The 19,962-nt window shown below is 47.4% G+C and overlaps 1 protein-coding gene across 2 annotated transcripts in view; it reads left to right on the top strand.

The window, feature by feature from the left end:
- The window catches only part of EPB41L5 (erythrocyte membrane protein band 4.1 like 5), a 49,155-nt gene that overhangs the window by 24,214 nt on the left and 4,979 nt on the right, over positions 1-19,962 (top strand). Inside the window, exons 12-22 of one of the 2 annotated variants that reach the window (XM_066575353.1) lie at positions 2,285-2,454; positions 3,708-3,814; positions 3,960-3,987; positions 4,090-4,135; positions 4,750-4,865; positions 13,259-13,425; positions 13,861-13,952; positions 14,196-14,324; positions 14,503-14,561; positions 14,652-14,741; positions 18,568-18,661. In XM_066575353.1, coding sequence (XP_066431450.1) covers positions 2,285-2,454; positions 3,708-3,814; positions 3,960-3,987; positions 4,090-4,135; positions 4,750-4,865; positions 13,259-13,425; positions 13,861-13,952; positions 14,196-14,324; positions 14,503-14,561; positions 14,652-14,741; positions 18,568-18,661 — 1,098 coding nt within the window. The remainder of the gene's footprint in view (positions 1-2,284; positions 2,455-3,707; positions 3,815-3,959; positions 3,988-4,089; positions 4,136-4,749; positions 4,866-13,258; positions 13,426-13,860; positions 13,953-14,195; positions 14,325-14,502; positions 14,562-14,651; positions 14,742-18,567; positions 18,662-19,962) is intronic. The other variant, XM_066575354.1, reaches the window with a different exon arrangement.

Below are 19,962 nucleotides of genomic sequence, written 5' to 3'. Positions count from 1 at the left end.
GGCTCAGGACGCCCCCTACAGACCACCAGTAAAGAGGAGAGTCTGATTGTCTGACAAGCACCAGCAGCTCCAACAGTTCCGATGTCCACCATCCACAGACAGGTGGCGCCTTCGTTACACCCCTGTGTCTGGCGCAACCATTTCTAGTCACTTGGCTGAAGAACATTTGGTCTCCTGGCCCCCATTACATGAACGGCCTCTGACACCCACCATTGCCTCTGTTTGCAGTGGTGTCATGAATGATGAAGCTGGACATTACGGAGTGGAACTGGCTTGTCTTCAGCGACAATTCCAGGTTTAGTTTGGGCGCTGACAATGACAGTATTCATGTCTGGCGACCTTGGGGTGAGCGCCTAAATCCTGCCTTTGCTGTGGAGTGTCACATTGCCCCCCGTTGGTGTGATGGTCTGGGGGGCCATCGTATAGAACATGTGGCACAATCTGGGATGACCACTTCTACAGCTTACATGTTCGAATGCTGTAGAGACTCGGTTACCGCAAACGTGGAGTTATACATTGCAGGATGCCATACAGAACCTGTATATCTCCATGCCTGCCCGTATCACATCTTGTATCCAAGCTAGAGGCGGTACAGGAGGGTACTAGAGCCTCCATGCCCTCCTGTATCACATCTTGTATCCAATCTAGGGGCGGTACAACAGGGTAGTAGAGCCTCCATGCTCGCCCGTATCACTACTTGTATCCAAGCTAGAGGCGGTACAACAGGGTAGTAGAGCCTCCATGCCCGCCCGTATCACTACTTGTATCCAAGCTAGAGGCAGTACAACAGGGTACTAGAGCCTCCCTACGAGGGGTCAGTTCTCCACAATAAATGATCCTTTTGCTCTGATCACTTAAATACGAGGGGCTGCTGATAAGTCTTTGGCTTTACCCAGAAAGAAACAAGATGGGAAGATGAAACTTTACATTTCTTCCACATCCTCTCATCTGATGCCAACACACTTCTTACATCGGTATTCCAAGTTCTGTAAGCCTTGCAGAAAGAAGGATTTCAGTTGTGTCTCCAACCAGTCATCCGTAGCAGCCATGGCATCAGAAATGGTGGGAAATTTGGTCCCCTTGAGGTTTCTTCAGGTTTGGAAACAGATGATAGTCGGAGGGAGCAAGATCTGGTGAATAAGGTGGGTGGTCAACCAATTGGAAGCCTAGCTCCACCAGTTTTGCTGTGGCCGCTTGTGCAGTGTGAGCGGAGGTGTTGTCTTGCAGGAACAAGATTCCTTTGGACAGCTTGCCACGCCTTTTGGCCTTCAGAGCTGCCTTCAATTGGTCCAAAAGTTCAATGTAATACCTTGTATTGATGGTGGAACCATTGTGAAGGTCGTCCACTAGCAGCACGCCCTCCTTATCCCAGAACACAGACGCCATCATCTTAGTGGCTGACCTTCTTTGGACGGGGAGAACCACTGGGCCTCCACTCTTCTGACTGCTCCTTGGTTTCAGGGTCATACAAATAAGTCCAGGTCTCATCCATAGTGACCAGTCAATCCAGGAAGTTCTTATCAGTCCGTAAACGCTGACAAATGGACCGGGAAGTTTTCACTCGCATGCTTTTCTGATCTGTTGTCAAACATTTGGGGACCCACTTTGCAGATCGCTTCTTCATGTTCAAATGTTCATGGATGATGACACAAACACGTTCACCAGAAATCCCCATGATGTCTGCTATTCCTTTAGCTGAAATTGGCCGATTCTCCAGTATGAGGTTCTGCACAGCATCGACGATCTCTGGAGCAACCACCTCTCTCGGTCGTCCAAGGCGTTCCTCATCATTGGTGCTGAAGGGGCCAGTTTTAAATTTGGCAACCCAGTTCTTAACTGTAGAATCTGAAGGGCATTGATCCCCCGATGTCTGCCACATATCACCATGAATATCCTTCGCGGACTTTCCTTGCAGAAACAAGAATTTTATCACTCCTCTGCTCTCTTGCTGTGAATATCGCCTTAGACTCCGCTATTTTGTTTTCCCGCGTGCCGAGATCACTGTTGCCATAAGCTACAAACACAAACTTTTGAAAACCTATATTAGACACATAAGGCTTTCATGTGATGTAACATTCGTTACCATAGAAACAAAAAAAGAACACAAAGCCAAGGACCAATTGAAACCCCCTCGTATAAACGTTATCCGACTTCTAGGGAGGGATTCTTATCTCTGGTGATTTGATGCGCCCCGTTACCAGTGGGAGGTGTTGGGGTTCTGGCTCTGTGACTGTTTGGATCTGGGGTCCGCAGCTCCTCCTGACTAATTCCCTCTTTCTTTCAGGGCAAGGAGCAGGAACACACATTTGTCTTTAAGATGGACCATCCTAAGGCCTGCAAGCACCTGTGGAAGTGTGCGGTGGAGCATCATGCCTTCTTCCGTCTCCGGGGGCCAACACAGAAAAGCTCCAGCCGCTCCGGCTTCATACGGCTGGGGTCACGATTCAGATACAGGTAAAGAAGGGGAGATGTCAGTGAGTGAGACCCACTTGGGGTGTGCGGCATTACATGAATTCTTTTTTTTTTCTTTTTTTTCCTCAATTTACAGTTTGGGTTTTATTTTGACACTTTTTTGTTTTTTTTTTCTTGTCCCTCAAGGGGACTTAAAATTGCGATTGTTTGATCACTAGCATAGTACACTGCATTATATCTGTAATGCGGTATACTATCCATATACTCTCAGCCAATCAGACTCTGCGGCAGGCAGCATCTGGAAGGGTGAGATACCTGTCAGAAACTGAGGCCTGTCTCAGGCCTCCTGCTGCTATAGTACCCCATTGGCACCTCACGATCGCATTGCGGGGTACTTATGGATGTTGGGTACAGCGGTTACTCCGCTCCTGACTGTTACAGCAGGAGCCCGGCTGTCAGACAGCTGAGCATAAGACTTGCTTCTGCTAGAGTGCAGGAGCTTTAAACTCGCGCCGTAAATTTCCTATAGCGTGGGTTTAAAGCTCAGCACTAAGCACACATTTATGGTGCTTGGTCACTAAAGGGTTAAGTAAAGGCCACTGTGAGATATTGCTCTCTGGATTCAGCCACTGGATAATATAGTAGCAGTCTCTTCCCATACTGCACCGCATTCTGCACCCTCTGTAGTGTCTGACCCTCTGACGCAGCTACAGTCCTTGATATCTTCTATGCTGAGCACCAAGTCTCAAGACCTAGCCAGGGGGCGGGGCTTTTTTTCCCAGCCGCTTCAGAAGGCTTCGCCAAAATAGCCCCCCCCCCCCCCCCCTACAGTACCACCACCATTATTTTATACATCGTATGTCGTCAAGTGGCTTTGATTTACTTTACGTCTTATGTTCTACTCTAGTCACATCCAGAGCTGCATTCACAACATTGCTCACGTCTACCCACAAACTCTGCTGTGGCATCTTGCTGGAAAATGAATGCAGTCCGTAAGACAATCCATAAGCAGAAGCGTGTAGTATTCTGTATGCAGCTCTGGATGTGACTGGAGTATAAGATGCAATTCCTGATCCGAAATGTAAAGCAAACTGACACGTGAATTCCACCAGTGAGGAGATCTAGCAGTTCTGAAGCTGCGACTGTCTAGTGTCCCCCTGATGACTCGCTCGGCTGGCTGATCTGCTGTCATCTCTATGGACCTTACTTTGAGGGTCCGCTTTCTGTCCTCTATAGGAGGTGGAGTTCCCCTTTAACCCCCAGGATCCTCCTTTACTAACTTCGTCTCTTTACAGCGGGAAAACCGAATACCAGACAACAAAATCCAGCAAGCCCCGGCGTTCGTCGTCTTTTGAGCGTCGACCCAGCAAACGCTACTCACGGAGAACCCTGTTAAGTAAAGGTAGGATGATGGAAGCCGTGTAGATTCTGCCGCTGCCTGTCCAGCGTGTAGCCGTATTGGCGTCTACACCTTTGGATCGCTTTACTGCTTGCTGTGAAATAACCAGATGGAGTCTAATTTTATTTTGTCTTCTCTCCATTCACAGCACACGCTCCGCGACCCGACCTGATAACGTAAGTACAGACACCGCCCACACCTGTTCGTGTAACCCATAGATGATGGAGCTCTTGGAGCGCTGCGTCTCTAACATTGGCTTTCTTTTTTGTTGCCTGTAGCGCCGGCCGACTAGAACATGCCGCTCACACCAATGGAGCCCAGCAAGTATGGCCGCCCGTCCTGAGTATTGTGTTATCACCAGTTGACTCTTGGATCACTAATTTCAGCAGCATACAGTAAAATCTGATAATCCGGTGTTTTATAGACCCGAAATCTATAAATCCATCATCCCAGGCATCATTGCTGATGTTATCTCGCCCTGACATTGCCATAGTCAGTGTCCGCTACTACTACCTACACCCGATTCCCACATAGAGGGATGATGGGACATCAGCGGTGTGGAAATTACAACTATCAGCCCCTCCGCAATCCCTAAATTTTTTGGATTATCAGAATGGTACTGGATTCTTTGAAAATGCTGCTTCTAAAGTAATTGTACTTGGGCTACTGAATAGACTGTATTGCACATGGTAGGATTAGATACACCCTGGCTTAGCAGACTGTATCACACATTGGATTAGATACATCAATTTAGTATCGCACAACAGTCTCATTTGACAGTATTGCACAGAATGGGATTAGATACAGGGTTTAGCACAGTATCACTCAGGATGCAATTGCAGCTCATTATGACATGGGGTGGGATTTGGATGCCCGATGTGAGGTTTGGATACACTGGCACAGTATTGCCATATTATAATACTTCACCTATATTGCAGGTTTGGCCCATGAAGCCGTCCGTTCGCCCGGCGCCCTCTGCCCCTGCACAGCCGTCACTTTTCGAGATTGAAACCCTTCATCAGAGTCCAGGAGCCAATCACCCGGAGAAGAAATGGTTGGTTTGCCACATTATCTTCTGCTTCAGCATCTGGGATTCTCTGTCTGTCATGGCGGCAGTCGGCATGGGTGATCCGGGTGTTAGAAGCAGCTTCTGTTATAATACACTTATTACACTCTTCCTTAAGTGGTTGTTCCAGATTTCACTTATGATATGCAAGTAGGACGTGATTCCCATCAGATCCGTCCAGTAAACTCCTGAGCGTCCACCATTTGAGGGTGACCACTGCGGCCGTTCTCCATGAATGTCCTGTAGTCACCTCTGTTGATCCATCCCCTGGGATGATCCCTTTAACAAACCAGGAATTGTGCTGAATTTCTGACTGAAGCTTTTTCGTTTCCAGACTGTATAACCCTGCAGCTAGTTCTCTACATGTGGATATGCTCTCTAGAATAGTGTATCTAAGCTACTGAGTAGTACACGACTAGAGCTCGGTTAATCCTGGAAGCGTTAAAGATCCAGTCCAGTCTTTTGTATGTAAAGTTTCAGCATATAGGGAAAAGTTTAGCAACTTTTTATATAAACCTTTTTTTCCAATTGCTCATCATTTTCAATATCTATGCTTGCTGTCAGTGAATGGAAACATTGTTCAGAGGCTGAAAACCTGCCTGATCTAATAATTGTCACTGCTGAAGGTTTGCAGCAATTGTATCCCACAGCTACAATGTATCAGTGCGTGGCAAATGTAACAGTGTGGCATTTAGGCTGCTTAGCTAGAGGATGTTGTAGACCGGATACAGTGATAGCGACCCCTCAGCCATGCAGGACTAGCTTAGGGTATGTTCCTATGTAGCAAAATTGGTGCGGATTGTCCAGAGAAAACTGTGTTTTTGGTGATGAAATTAATTCGATGTCAAAATCTGCACCATTGGCGCACTTCCATAGCGGAATTCACCCATACAATTGAAAAGGTTGAATTTGCAGCGGATCCGCATCAAAGGCCATGTCAAAATTTGCAATGTACCTTCACACGGCAGAATTCCGCTCCTAAAAAACACTTCTTTCTGTACGCGGCTTTAGCCCCATCAGTGGGTAAAATCTGCATGCGGAATCCCAACGCATTTCTGCTTAGCGGCAATCTGAGTGGAAATGCATCAGAATTCCACACAAGGATTTTGCCCTTTAACAGGGCTAAATCCACGTGCAGGACCGCTTCAGAGCCACGGTTTCACGCAGAAAAGTCTATGCCAAATTCCGCTGTGTGAACGTACCTTAAGACTAATTTCACACAATTAAGTGCAATATCAAAGTTTCCCAGACAGATATCTCGCTCGCCAACATGCGATGGCCCCGCGGATGCGAGGCGTTTTTTGTGTTCTAACCGCCTGACATCACTTTAGTTGGTAAGCCGTGCGATGCTTGCTGGCCCCATTTTTCAGTCTCTGCCTGTCAAGGGTTTTATTCACTGAAAGCAAGCAGAGATCTTAAAAAATGCATTGAAGCACAAGTTACTAATTTTTCATTTTGTTTAGTGGATGTCCATAAAAATGTTGTCGCTTAACTACAGGATAGAGGATAACTTGCTGACCGCTGGGACCCCCACTGAACTTGAGAATGGAGGTCCATAGTATCTTGTAATGAAGGCAACAGCAGTTGCACATGCCCAATGCTGCTCCATTCATTTCAGTGGGACCACCAGAAATAGAGTTCAGTCGTTCTCTGGTCCCATTGAAACGAATGGGCAGTGCCTAAATGGGACCACCGCTGACTTCACTGCTGAATGCTTCGGACTCTCATTCTTGGGACCGCTGGGAGTCCCAGTGGCCGGACTTCCACTGATCAGTAACTTCTCCCCTAACTTGTTGATATGGGACAACTCTGAGTGCTATTTACACAAGACTGGAGAAGGTGACCGCTACGCGGCGACTGAAAGTCAGAGTGCATTTCAGTATGGTCTCCTGCAGAGGAGTTGAAACGTTTGCCGCATTTTGTGGTTATTTGCCGCTTTTATTATCTGTTTGGAAGTATTAATAGTCATGTGACTTTCAGCCACTTTGTAGCTCGTCTGTTAAACCGAAGGGCTCTCCATGATGGGAATGATTGTTCTTATGTGTCCCCTTTAAGCTGAGCATTTTCATAGTTTTCCTTATATAGTTAAAGCAACCCTCCAGGCCTGGAGAAACAAAGATGGCCGCACGAGCTTCTCTGACTGCCTGATGTGCACTGCACAAGGTTATATTTACACGGCTGATAAACTTGGGTGAGTCCGGTTCAAAAGCAATTTTTCACTTTGACCGGTAGTCCGACATCGGAAAATCGCTTAAATGTGCCTGTCTTTCACTGTTCTGCCAAATTATGGGTTTCAATTCAGCATGAAATCCATCATTCAGCAGAACAGCTGATAAGCAGGACCGCACGCTGTGTTCTGCCCGGGGAGCGCTTATAGCATTGTCTCAGCTGTCAGCCCTGTGGCAAAATAAAGGGAATTTATTCAGAGAACAGCAAGTGGTCTGTTCCCTGAATACAGCTCCCAGAGGCTCACAGGCTACTAATTGGTACTAATAGACATTAGTACCAAGTAGTAGTTTATTCAAAAATGATTGCTCAAAAGCCATCTCTTGAGCGATCATCTTTGTGTTTAAATGCACCTTAAGACACTACAACTGCTTTGTTTAATCAGTGCATCACCGGCCAGTCAGATCCGCATGTAGCATCTTGGGCCTCACTCACACAGGCGTATTCTGGCCGCATATTATGCGCTTAATAAGCAGTATGCTGCGTGTAACATGCGTATTCACTGTGTCATTTAAGTACTTGTAGCCTATATTGGTGTGGATTATGTGCCAGAATTAAAACCTCTTGTGTTTTTTTGGGGGGTTTTTTCACTCGTGTAATATGCACGTTTAAAAAACGCAGATCTGAATGGCGCAATACAAATGAATGCGCTTTGTGTATTACGAGGACACCATACACCCGTATGAGTGAGCACTGATGTATATTATGCACAGAGAAGCAGTTCGGCTCTTTTTTTTTTTTTTTTTTTTTTTTTCTGGACTGGAGGGCCGCTTTTAATTTTATTTCTTAACCCCCTCATGTTCTGATCACTCAGGGGGGTTGGGGGGGCTGGACACTGATTTTCCGTAATGTCTGTATATTTGGTGTTGTGCCGCTCGCTGTCTCTGTGCTGTGCTGCTTTCCTTGTATCTCAAATCTAATTGCAATTCAGACATTGCTGCTGCGCCCTTATCGGCGGCTGCTGGTGGTGGGGGTCTGCTGGAGGCTTGGGGGTCCTGTGGATACAGATATCGGCTGTGATTGGTCTGGTATCTGTATCATTAGCGGCTTGTGTCCTCTGATCGCTCGTCTCTGCTGCGTTTCTGCTCCGCTCTATGTTGTGATTTTGGGAACTTGATTCTTTTAATCTTTCACCATGGCAAGTGAGATTAACCGCTGGCAATTACTGATCACTGTCGAGCGTCTGATCGCCTCCGTAGACTGTGGATTTAGATTCTACTGATGAATAATCAATGATCGGCCCTGAGGAAGAAGTTATGACCTGACCTGTAATCCATGACTTAATCCAATGATCCACTGATCATCAATAAGGTTACTTTTACCCAAAGTGTAAAAATTAGTCTGCAATTCCACACTTGAAATCGGGACACGATTTTGAGTATTCTAGTCCCATTTCTGCGCCTGCATTACAGACAAGTGTTCCAATCCAACCACAGCTCTATTGACCTGAACTTGCATGCTTTATGGTCAATGGATCTAGGACAATTCGGTCCCAAAGATGAAGTTATGATGTCCAATAATAATCAATGTTTCAGTTTATAGTCTACCTTGTCAAAGATCTGATCCAAATAATTTGTGGTCTGACGCTGGTGATCAAGTGATCTGATCCTTTCCGTTGGTGATCTGAAGCCAGTAATCAATCTCCTCTTCTCAATTGGTGATCTGATGCCGGTGACAATGACCTGATCTGAATTAATGACTCTTCCAATCGGTGATCTGCTTTCGGCTCTGTATGCAGAAAAATAGCTGATCCAGTAATCAATGATCTAATTATGATTCCTCGGGAAGCGGCAGTGATTGCTGACTTTCCCTCCTCTCCGCATCTTTTTCTTCCTCGCTTCTCTCGGTTGCAGGTTTTTCTCAGAAATTTCACGGTAATTTTTTATTAATATTAATTGATCTTTAAATAAAACCACCGCAGGCCTGTGGGACCTCCAGGCGCCATGCAGGACATTGGAAGTCGCTGGAAGCCATCTTCGTCTTCGCTGCTGGCGGATAGAAGCTACACCCACTCCGTCTATCAGCACAATGTGAGAAACGCCGGGAAACCGATTGAGCTCCACGGTCTGAACCCTCGGGCGACCATGACTGAGTTATAAAACGTGGAACTGCAGGGATCGTATAAACCGCTTAATAGCTGGATTCATCATCTTTACTGGCGTCGCCTATAGACATCAGTCGCTCTAGATACCGAACTGTGAACTTTGCCGTGAAGAGCCCTTTGCCTGGTCGCCATCGCTCATCTATTGATTTATTACATTTAATGTCGCCACCCCTGTAGAGTGGAGACTCTAGAGGAGGAATGAGAGGAGTTCTTCATCCTCAGGGCTTCACTTAAATGGAGGGGTGATTAAATTGTATAGGCTTCGTAAAATGTGCATTCTCCTGTTAGTGATATGGATAGAAGACCATGTGATGCGTGACGGAGGGGTACGCTGGACAGACGCAAGCGGATCATGCAATAATGTAATTTACCCCCACCCTCTGGGGTTGTTGGCACAATCTTTTGGTAAATGTTGGTGGGTCTCTTGTATAAGTTTCCTCATAGATTGATGTATAATAAGACTCAAGCAGTGGTATATAGCGGAAACTTAAATGAGCCCCCATTATGATGTCCAGTTCTGCCCCCAGGATAGGAGGGCCTAGTGTTTTTTCTCGTTTTTTCTCGTTCCATGCACGCTAAAATGACAGTATGGCAAATACTTCACCTCAAAATTTGCTAACAATATGGAGGGGGTCCTGCGTACATTGTCGCTAGCAAGTAGCAGTCAGAGCTGGGGGTCGCTCTCTCCACGGGTTCCCATAGCAGTTGGGTGGTCTATGGTACGTACGCCCTTGTCCTCCTAGATTATTTTAGGGCCATTTCATGTGGGCCGAATAATTCCACACCTTAATCCGCTTCTAAGAATTCTCAAAAAAAAAATACGCAAGTCACATTGTGGAAATGAGCCATTCTCATTCCTCCTCCAAAATCCACACAGAGTCGAGCAGAATGCAGAAGAATGCCACCTGTGTGACAGGGCCCTTAGAGAGGGCGCCGCTCACTGGCGTTACTATAGGGGATGCGGTTGCACCCGGGCCCAGGAGCCTTAGGGGGCCCATAAGGCCTCTCTTCTCCATATAGGGAGCCCAGTATTATGAATAAAGCATTATAGTTGGGGGCCCTGTTACAGGTTTTGCATTGGGGCCCAGGAGCTTCACATTATGCCTTTGCGTTAAAGGGTTAAGAAAAGTTGGGGGGGCCCCAAGATAAACCTTTGCACCCAGGCCCATAAGCTTTTAGCTACGCCCCTGGCGCCACTTATGTGGCAGATGAGTCTTTGCGGCGCCACAGGCTCTAGAAAATGCCGTCCACATTCGGAAAGTAACTTTGTTGCATTATGAAATCTACAAGAATGAGGAGATTGCGGAGGATCTGCGCTGACTACTTTATATTCTCTTTTATATATGAAACTTTTTTTTTTTTTCTGCCTCCTTAGGTGAGGGCTTCACGGTGACCAAATACTGCTGCGTAGCTCTGAGACTTCGCACGGCCATTTAACTCAATGGAGTCGCAGTGCAAGTCGTGAGTTGCCATGATGTTGCAATAAATCCAACCATGTTAACCTGTGACTCCATTGGGTTCAGAACAGTGGGATGTGGAGCCATAGTCCTCTTTGGTCATGTGACCCCTGTCATGGCTGTGTAGCCCTAGCCGTCATCTTCTTCACCAGCGTTAAAGTTGTCATGATAACCCTTCCTGTCCTACAGTGACTTAGCGTGAAGATGACACTCTTGCAACCAATCAGAGGTCTCTAAACACTGATAAGGAAATAAAAGGCGATTCTCTCACAAGTTCCGTAATTGATCCATATTTCCCTTGTATGTTGCCTGCAGGGTCTGTTAAAAATGGCGTCAAAACAAATTGGTGACTGAAGTCCCTTTCAGTCCCCCCCCTCAAGCCTGTGTTAGATGCGTCGCATTGTTGAAAGTAACCTTGCGTTAATTCGTCATCCATTACGTGTGAATCGAGGATTTTGTCGGTACGCTTCCTTCACCGTATGGATTCTGAAATGCCCTTTGACCTTGTGTAAATGGGACAGGTTTTTCCTGTACTCAAACAGTAAACATGCGCTCTTCAATGGCTACACGAGTCAAACGTATATTGGTTTGGTGGGGTCTCCACTTCACGAGTTCGGTCCATTAAGTTGGATGGTGTGGTGGTTGAATAGACCTAGGTGGAGATTTAGGCGGCCATCATGCAAGCGTCAAAATATCACACGATTTGTACGTTGCGAGACGCACAAATATGAACCCCATTCTTTTGAATACATGAGTGAGATTTTCCTGCAAGGCACCGCGATGCTCTGCGGGAAACAAATTGCAGCATGACCCATCTTGCATTGCACCGCCCATTGTTTTGAATGGGGCCGGTAGCAGCATTGTGAGGTCTCCCATTGAAAGCAATGGACGAAACTCCGCGATCCTCCTGCTACGGCTGACAGTTGTGGCGGGAGTATTGCTTCCTCTCCAAAATGATGGGAGGCTGTTGTGGCATGAAAACGCCTCAGAGAATTCAGATGGGGAGCACAAAATGGGGAGGAAGGGGGGTTACGGCCCAAGATCGCGTTCGCCAGTGTGAAGTTAGCCTAAGGGAACAGTCTTTGTTGCCCATAGCAACCAATCACAGAGCAGCTTTCATTTTACCACAGATTATGAGGAAGGAAATCTGCGGCGAATAGCAACCAGAGGGCTGTGGTAAAATGAGGGCTGCTCTGTGACCGGTTGCTATGGGAAACAGCTTTCCTTCCTCACTGCTGTGGTAAAATGAAAGTCGTTCTGTGATTTGGTTGCTATGGGTGATAAAGACAAGGTTTTTCTCCCATAAACCCGCTCCATAATCTTTGTCAAAGTCAATTTTCATAGAGAATCAAGCAGAAATCTCCTGCATAAGGCCCGCTGAGCGACAGGTCGGCCATGTAAGCAGGCAGTATCACTTATGAACGACTGCCTGTTTGCTGTGGCGGGAACGATCCCGGCGCTCCGCCTCCATTCACTAGTAATGATCGCTTCTGTGTAAAAGCAGCGGAATGATTATCGCGGGGATCTGCGCCCCAACAGGTCGTCCTGCGTAAGAGGGCCCTAAGGGCTTAGTCACATGAACGAGATGCGCACACAACTCGCAAAAATATGAAATACGTTCTTTTGATTGTTTTCAATGGGATCTTGATAGAAATCTCACGGCACTCGTGCGCCATGTAATGTGGGTGTGGTCTGTGGTTTTTATCTTCCATCGCTATCTTCTCAAATTTGCGGCAATGCAAATTTTAAGCAAAAACGTATTGCTGCATGTCAAAAATCGTATGTTCAAAAGCACCATATTGGGCCGAAGTTTTTGCCTGTGTGAATGTAGCCTAACCCTGAGCTGCACAGGACAGGAAGTGTTATCAGGGGAGCATAAATAAGGGGGTACTAAAAGGGCTTCTCTGCTGCGAACTCCGTTAATTTGTAAGACCAATAAATACTAATAAAAGCCTGACTTGTCCAGATTTTGTCTATTTTTTTTCCCCCTCCCTCAGTCGATACAGATTCACGTCCTGCCATAATCATAAATGACCCCCCCTCCATCCCAATCTGCTCAGTCCTCTCCTGTGATCATGAGGGTGTTGTGTCCCTGGGCGCCATACGTTATTTTCCTCCCGCTCATGTGGCCACTAGGTGGCTCCGGTGTGAAGATGAAGCTCTTCTTGACCTCTTAAAGAACATGGAGGTTTAATCCTTCATTCTCTGCGGTAATGGCTCTTTGCATGCGGCGTCATTACAGCCCCGGACCGGCGTCCTGTTGCGTCCTGATATCTTATTACGGCTCGTCCCGTATCCTTGTTCAGGAAAGCGATTTGTTTTCACGGTAACAGAGCCATGGGTGCCCCTGCGTTGCATCTGCCTGTGTCAGTCTTCTCTGGCATTCTATTCACAAAGCAGGAGGCGCTGGATGAGCAGAGGTATATTTTCCAGTGCGTGGAATTTAACGTGCCCCCCCCCCACCACCACCACCCCACCACCACTACCACAACCACGTGTGCAGCGGGTAGGCTCTCCGATGGCAGCGCAGTACAGGTCAGCTCTGAGCGCCGCTCGCAGGTCAGGTTCTCAGGATTTTCCTGCTGCCTCCACAGCTTTGTTAGGTTAACGGAGAGTCAGGAATTGCTGGAAAAGCAACTGGACGAGATCCTGGCACTGCCAGTCACCACGAGCCTCGCGCCCAGTCTGGACACTGGAATCCTGGCCTTCTCCAACCCCTGTTTGGAGGACATACCCGGAACCCAGACGGACGCCACTGCAGGTAAGGGAATGTTGTGGTGCGGGCCTGTCAAACTAAAAGTGACAAATGAGAATTTGTTTGCTTCTCGTTCGTTATTCCGCCATTTGGTTTTCTGCGTGCAGAGCCTGTTCGGCTGTGTAAACAGGCAGTCGTTGGTCCATGAACAACTGCCTGTTTATTGTGAGTGGAGGCGGTCAGGCCAGAATGATCACTGACGCGCTTCGCCTCCATTCACTGAGCGATTGTTCATGTGTAAAAGCATCAGAACCATCGCTGGGATGACTTGTCCGGCATCTGCGCCCAACAGGGTGTTCTACGTAAAAGGGCCCTATCTTATTATTTGGGTGATATCCTCCTTCTAATCCTCTAATCTGTGAGGCCAAAACTGGGGTGCACTTACTTATCACATAGAGCGGTGTATAAGGGCCATCTTATATGTTTAGTTTTTGTTTTTAGCTTTGGAAGATGAGACCGTGAAGCTGAATAACGTGGACGCCAATAATGTAGCCGTTCCTCCAGTGCGACTAAATGTCAACGTGAACAAGCAGGTACTGGGGATTCCTGAGTGTAGAATTTGGGTTATTTGCGCCCCCCCCCCCCCCCCCCCCCCAACCTGCCCTCTCAAGGTCCCCCTCTAGGGCCCTATGCCCTCAAGGCCTGTCCCTTTTCTATTCCCCCTACATTTCGTCTTGAGGGTTATGGCCCCCTCTAACTGCCCTGCTGGGCTCCCCGGCCTTGTTTTTACTGTTATAACCCCCCCCCCCCCTCCCCCCCATCGTTGTGTGTCTCAGGACGACCCAGTAAAGCTGGTGGAGAAGTGTCTGAATAGCAAGGTGGAAGCCCCGGCGTCCGCTCCACTATGGCCGCCCACCGATATCAAGAGTAACATCCTGAAGGCGCAGGTGGAGGCCGGTCAGAAGGTGACTACTTTCTTCCATTTCTCGTTACAGACCGCTGCACTGAGAGCATATATTTCTGTAATGTCAGTGACTCCCCACTGCTATCAGTGGTAGTAGTGTGCAATTCTGCGGGGCTAGCAGAGTTATATTCTGGGGATGTTGTTGCATTGCCTGAACCTGGAGCTTTGTGTCTTTACAGATAAGAGATGATTTGGGGATCAGTCACATGACCCTTAACTCTGAAGAGACCTCTCCAAGGTAAGTGCCCCCTCCACCTTATCTGCAGATCACTCCCCCCCCCCCCCCCCCCCCTTCCCCAAAAGATAATAGATGATGCTTCCTCCATAGGAGCGTCACCATGAAAGTCAATAACCGCTCATTGGTGCAGGAATGTCCGGACCAAGAACCACAACCTCCAGCACAGACTGTGTTCATAACGTGAGTAATGTCTTGAAGCACGACTCCTGCGCGCCTTCCCGGCCCCCGCGTATTGCTCCTGTGAGCCTCCCCAGACCTTACCCGCCGCATACAAGTTCCTTATTACAGAGAGAAGAGCTATAGATATATAATATATAAATTATTATTTTTATTTTTTTTGAAGTGGTGAAACCAAAGAAGTGCAGTTCTGACTACGTGTATGTTCGCTTTCCTGATTAACACATTATTTACCCCGTACAATGAACATACTTTGCTGGATCAGACTTTTATGAACGCAGCGATACCAAATGTTCTCGGGGGGTGGGGGTGGGGGGTTATGCAATATTTTTAGTGTGTGTGTACGTACAGACACAGACTTAAAAAGATGAGAGAGGCCTGTAATTGACATCATAGGTAGACCTCAACTATGAGAGACAACATGAGAAAACGCATCCAGAAAATCACATTGTCTGATTTTTAACAAATTTATTTACAAATTATGGTGGAAAATAAGTATTTGGTCAATAACAAGTTCATCTCAATACTTCGTTATATTTCCTTTATTGGCAATGACAGAGGTCAAACGTTTTCTGTAAGTCCTCACAAGGTTGGCACACACTGTTGCTGGTATGTTGGCCTATTCCTCCATGCAGATCTCCTCAAGAGCAGTGATGTTTTGGGGCTGTCGCTGGGCAACACGGACTTTCAACTCCCTCCAAAGGTTTTCAATAGGGTTGAGATCTGAAGACTGGCTAGGCCACTCCAGGACCTTGAAATGCTTCTTACCAGCCACTCCTTCGTTGCCCTGGCGGTGTGCTTGGAATCATTGTCATGCTGAAAGACCCAGCCATGTTTCATCTTCAGTGACCTTGCTGGTGGAAGGAGGTTTGCACTCAAAATCTCACGATACATGGCCCCATTCATTCTTTCATGTATACGGATCAGTGGTCCTGGTAACAGCCCTATGATGTTGCCACCCCCATGCTTCACAGTAGGTATGGTGTTCTTTGGATGCAACTCAGCATTCTTTCTCCTCCAAACATGCCGAGTTGTGTTTCTGCCAAACAGTTCTACTTTGGTTTCATCTGACCAGATGACATTATCCCACTACTCTTCTGGATCATCCAAATGCTCTCTAGCAAACTTCAGTTGGCCCTGGACATGTACTGGCTTTAGCAGGGGGACACGTCTGGCACTGCAGGATCTGAGTCCCTGGCGGCGTAGTGTGTTACTGATGGTAGCCTTTGTTACGTTGGTCCCAGCTCTCTGCAGGTCCTTCACTAGGTTCCCCCATGTGGTTCTGGGATTTTTGCTCACCGTTCTTGTGATCTTTTTGACCCCACGGGGTGAGATCTTGCGTGGAGCCCCAAATCGAGGGAGATTATAAGTGGTCTTGTAGCTCTTCCATTCTCTAATTATTGCTCCCACAGTTGATTTCTTCACACCAAGCTGCTTGCCTATTGCAGATTCAGTCTTCCCAGTCTGGTGCAGGGCTGCAATTCTGTTTCTGGTGTCCTTCGACAGCTCTTTGGTCTTCACCATAGTGGAGTTTGGAGTGTGACTGCTTGAGGTTGTGGACAGGTGTCTTTTATACTGATAAGTTCAAACAGGTGCCATTACTACAGGTAATAAGTGGAGGACAGAGGAGCCTCCTAGGCCTCATGTCCACAGGGAAAATCAGGCCCGCAGCGGATTCTTCATGTAGAAACCCCCCACGGGTCCCTCCTTTCCTGCGGACATGAGGCCTAAAAATTAATAATTTACTTACCTGTCCGGATGCTGCGGATCTTCCCTCCGTCGCGGCTGAATCTTCAATAGAAGCCTGCAGGAACTGTCACCGCGGGAGACCCGCACTAAAATGGAGCATGCTGCGGGTGTTTTCCTGCACACACAATTCGCACTTCAGGGAAAAAAATGACATCCGCAGGTATTTAATTACCTGCGGGTGTCCAATGCATCCCTATGGGGCGCGGATCATGCGTGCGGTTGATCCGCTGCGGATCTGTCCCCATGGACATGAGGCCTTAAAGAAGTTGTTACCGGTCTGAGACCCAGAAATCTTGCTTGTTTGTAGGTGACCAAATACTTATTTTCCACCATAATTTGCAAATAAATTTGTTAAAAATCAGACAATGTGATTTTCTGGATGTGTTTTCTCATGTTGTCTCTCATAATTGAGGTCTACCTATGATGTCAATTACAGGCCTCATCTTTTTAGTGGGAGAACTTGTACAATTTGGTATCTGACTAAATACTTTTTTCCCCACTGTGTATATATATTACACATACACACATACAATCCATCCATTATATGTCTATGTATCTATAATATATATGAATAAAAAGTGTTTTTTGCTTTTCTGTAAACTTTTTTTTTTTTTTTTTTTTACTGATTTTTTTACTTTCTTTTATACTGCTCCTGCAGTGTGGTGTAATACTATGGCATTACATTATACCACAATTTGACAGGCAGTCTATCAAGTGAAGCCACGCCACGGGCATGGCTTGATTGTCAATCTGCAATAGCCCCCAGCTACCATGGCACCCCATGAACTCTGATTGGGGCATTTAAATGCTGTTAGAATTTAAAGGGTTAACTGCTGCCATCAGCATAAATGCTGACCATAGCTGTACATCCTGTGTCATTAAGGGGTTAATCATTGCTGCAAGAGCTTCATTTTGCATTTTGAATCCGTATAGGCGATGACGTGACCTCACCGCAATCTGTGGTCAGACCGGTCTCGCTGTACAATGTACAACCTACTAAATGGAATCTGACTTTGTAACGTATCACAGACTGAGGTCACCTGCGTACAGGAATCTGTTACTTAAGGCCACAGTGTTACAGACCATACCCCTGCTGCTCGCTGGTATCAGCCTATGTCAGTGTTGGTGAACCTTTTAGAGACAGAGTGCCCAAGCTGCAACACAAAACCCACTTGCATATTGCAAAGTGCCAACATGTCAGGGGGGCGGGGGCTTATCACGACTTTATCACGACTTATGATTTTTACCCCCCGTCGTTCTGAAAAGGACAGGGCTGTTTCAAAATAGACAGCGTGCTGATTTTGACTGCTTTTTGGATGTGGAAATACTGCAGAATGTCCTCAGCGGAACTTTCTGTGGAAAATTCTGCAGCATTTCCGCATCTAAAAAGCAGTCAAAATCTGCGCCCTGTCTAGTTTGAAACAGCACTGCCCATTTCCACCACATGTTAACATACCCCAGCAATAGTGTTTGCGATAAGTGACACCCCCCTCAGCAGCCACAGCGGTAATAGCGACACCCCACGGCACCCCCTCCACTCCCCACTCTGTCACTCACTGTTGTGGCGCACTCTCCTCCTGTACCTGAGCCTCTGCCGCTGCAACTCCCAGCCTCACTGCTGTCCTCTATGCCGGGGCCGCTGGCCAGGCCCTGTGCTGCCTGTGCCGGTGCCTTCAGCCTTGGGCCTGCTGCTCTCAGCCTCACCGCAGTCCTCTGCCTCCAGCCAATCAGAAGCTGGGGGCGTGAATCAGTTGTCTGACAGTTGTATTATGTCACCACCCCTTCCGGTAGCGACATAATACACCAGTATGCGTACTGAGGAGACGTCGGGGGAGGAGGATCCTGGCTGCACACTGACGTCACAGTGTGCACCGGGATCGGTGCTGCTAGCGGCGCAGCTGGGTGAATGCTGGCAGGGGAGCCGCGGCCCCTGCCGGCATTCCCAAGTGCTGAGCGTCCGATGGCGGCGCGTGCCAGTAGGGAGGGCTCTGCGTGTCGCCTCTGGCATGCGTGCCATAGGTTCGCCACCACTGGTCTATGTCCTCTTTATAATATCATTTTTTTTTTTTTTTATCTGTAGAAATTTTGGGTCCCAGGAACTGGAAGAGTCACAACTGGACAACACTGTGATGTCCTCTACGCTGCCTCCCACTGAAGAAGCCCCACAAATCAAGGTACATCCTCCCCATTGTATTTGGACGTGATTAAAGGGGCAAACAAGTGAAAACTGAAGTTGTTAATATTGATTGGGAAAGCGGCACTGCCTAGTATGGGTGCATGTGGGCATATAAGCCCTGACCATTGACTGGGGGTCCACAGGTCTTGAGGGTATGTCCAGAAGAGTGCCAAGCTAGAGTTCAATGCGGGAGGGGACGGCCTATACTGCAGGAATCCACTAATGATTGCTCTTAGAGATGACATCATCACATCCTTGCTTCACCCATGCCTGCCTGCAGCATTTTGCAATTAACTATTGCACCTCAGAATCTGGTCCCCCAAGGAGAAGTGCTTAATGGATTGTTGTATGGTTTAATAATTCTACTACAATTCCTTGCAGAGCATCGCTCCTTTCTTCATTCCTCTGTTGATCTGATGGTGATTGGTCTTGATCTGCAGACATCACCCATGGACACTCCCCAGCTTGCACCGTCCCATCATGTGTTACCAAAATAAAATCCCTTCCTGATCTTACTTGTCCCACAGCTGAGGGTTTGTTACAATCGTATCCAGTCTATACAATCCTCTATGAGCTAAATGGCCTGGACTCCAGGGCTGCTACAATGTATCAGTCTGGGGTGATGCAGAGGATTGTCCAGACTGGATACGATTGATACAAAGCCTCAGCTGTGTGAGCAGGACTGGGTCAGGACAGACCTTCAGCCTCTTGATCTAAAGAAAATTCTGTTTTAATGCCTCGTATTTAAGAGCTCTGCTTGTCATCAGTGAATAGGAATAGTCTGTTTTTAAAGAGTTGTACCAGAAACGGCTCTTATTACCTACTCATAGAATAGGTGATAAGTCTGGTGTGGGGGTGGTCTCGCCTCTAAGACCCCACGGATTTCAAGAACAGGGGTCTCGTGTCCACCTTTTGTCATTGTAGAGTTGCAACACCCACCTGCAGTGACCTCAAATTGAATGGCGCTGCAGTGTCACATACGGCGCCACTGCATTCATTTCAATATGGGAAATGGCAGAGTAAAAGCACTCGGCTGTCTTGGCAGTCCCACTGCGAATGAATGGTGCGGCACCGCACATGAGCGACTGCGGCTCTAATCAGATTCCTCCTCCCTGCAGGAGGTGCAGCTAGTAGGAGACTTGACATGAGACCCCACCGATCCTGAGAATGGGGTCCCCAGCAGTTGGACCGCCATTAATTAGACACTTATCGCCTATCCCGTTGAGCAGTGATAAAGGCTGTTTCTAATTCAGAACCTCTAAAGTTGCAGAACTTTTCATTACAGTATACAATGAGCTT

Source organism: Eleutherodactylus coqui, chromosome 8 (assembly GCF_035609145.1).
Source record: "Eleutherodactylus coqui strain aEleCoq1 chromosome 8, aEleCoq1.hap1, whole genome shotgun sequence".
Lineage (NCBI taxonomy): Eukaryota > Metazoa > Chordata > Amphibia > Anura > Eleutherodactylidae > Eleutherodactylus > Eleutherodactylus coqui.
The sequence above is the reverse complement of the archived record's forward strand: the minus strand, read 5'-3'. Positions and strand labels throughout refer to the sequence as shown.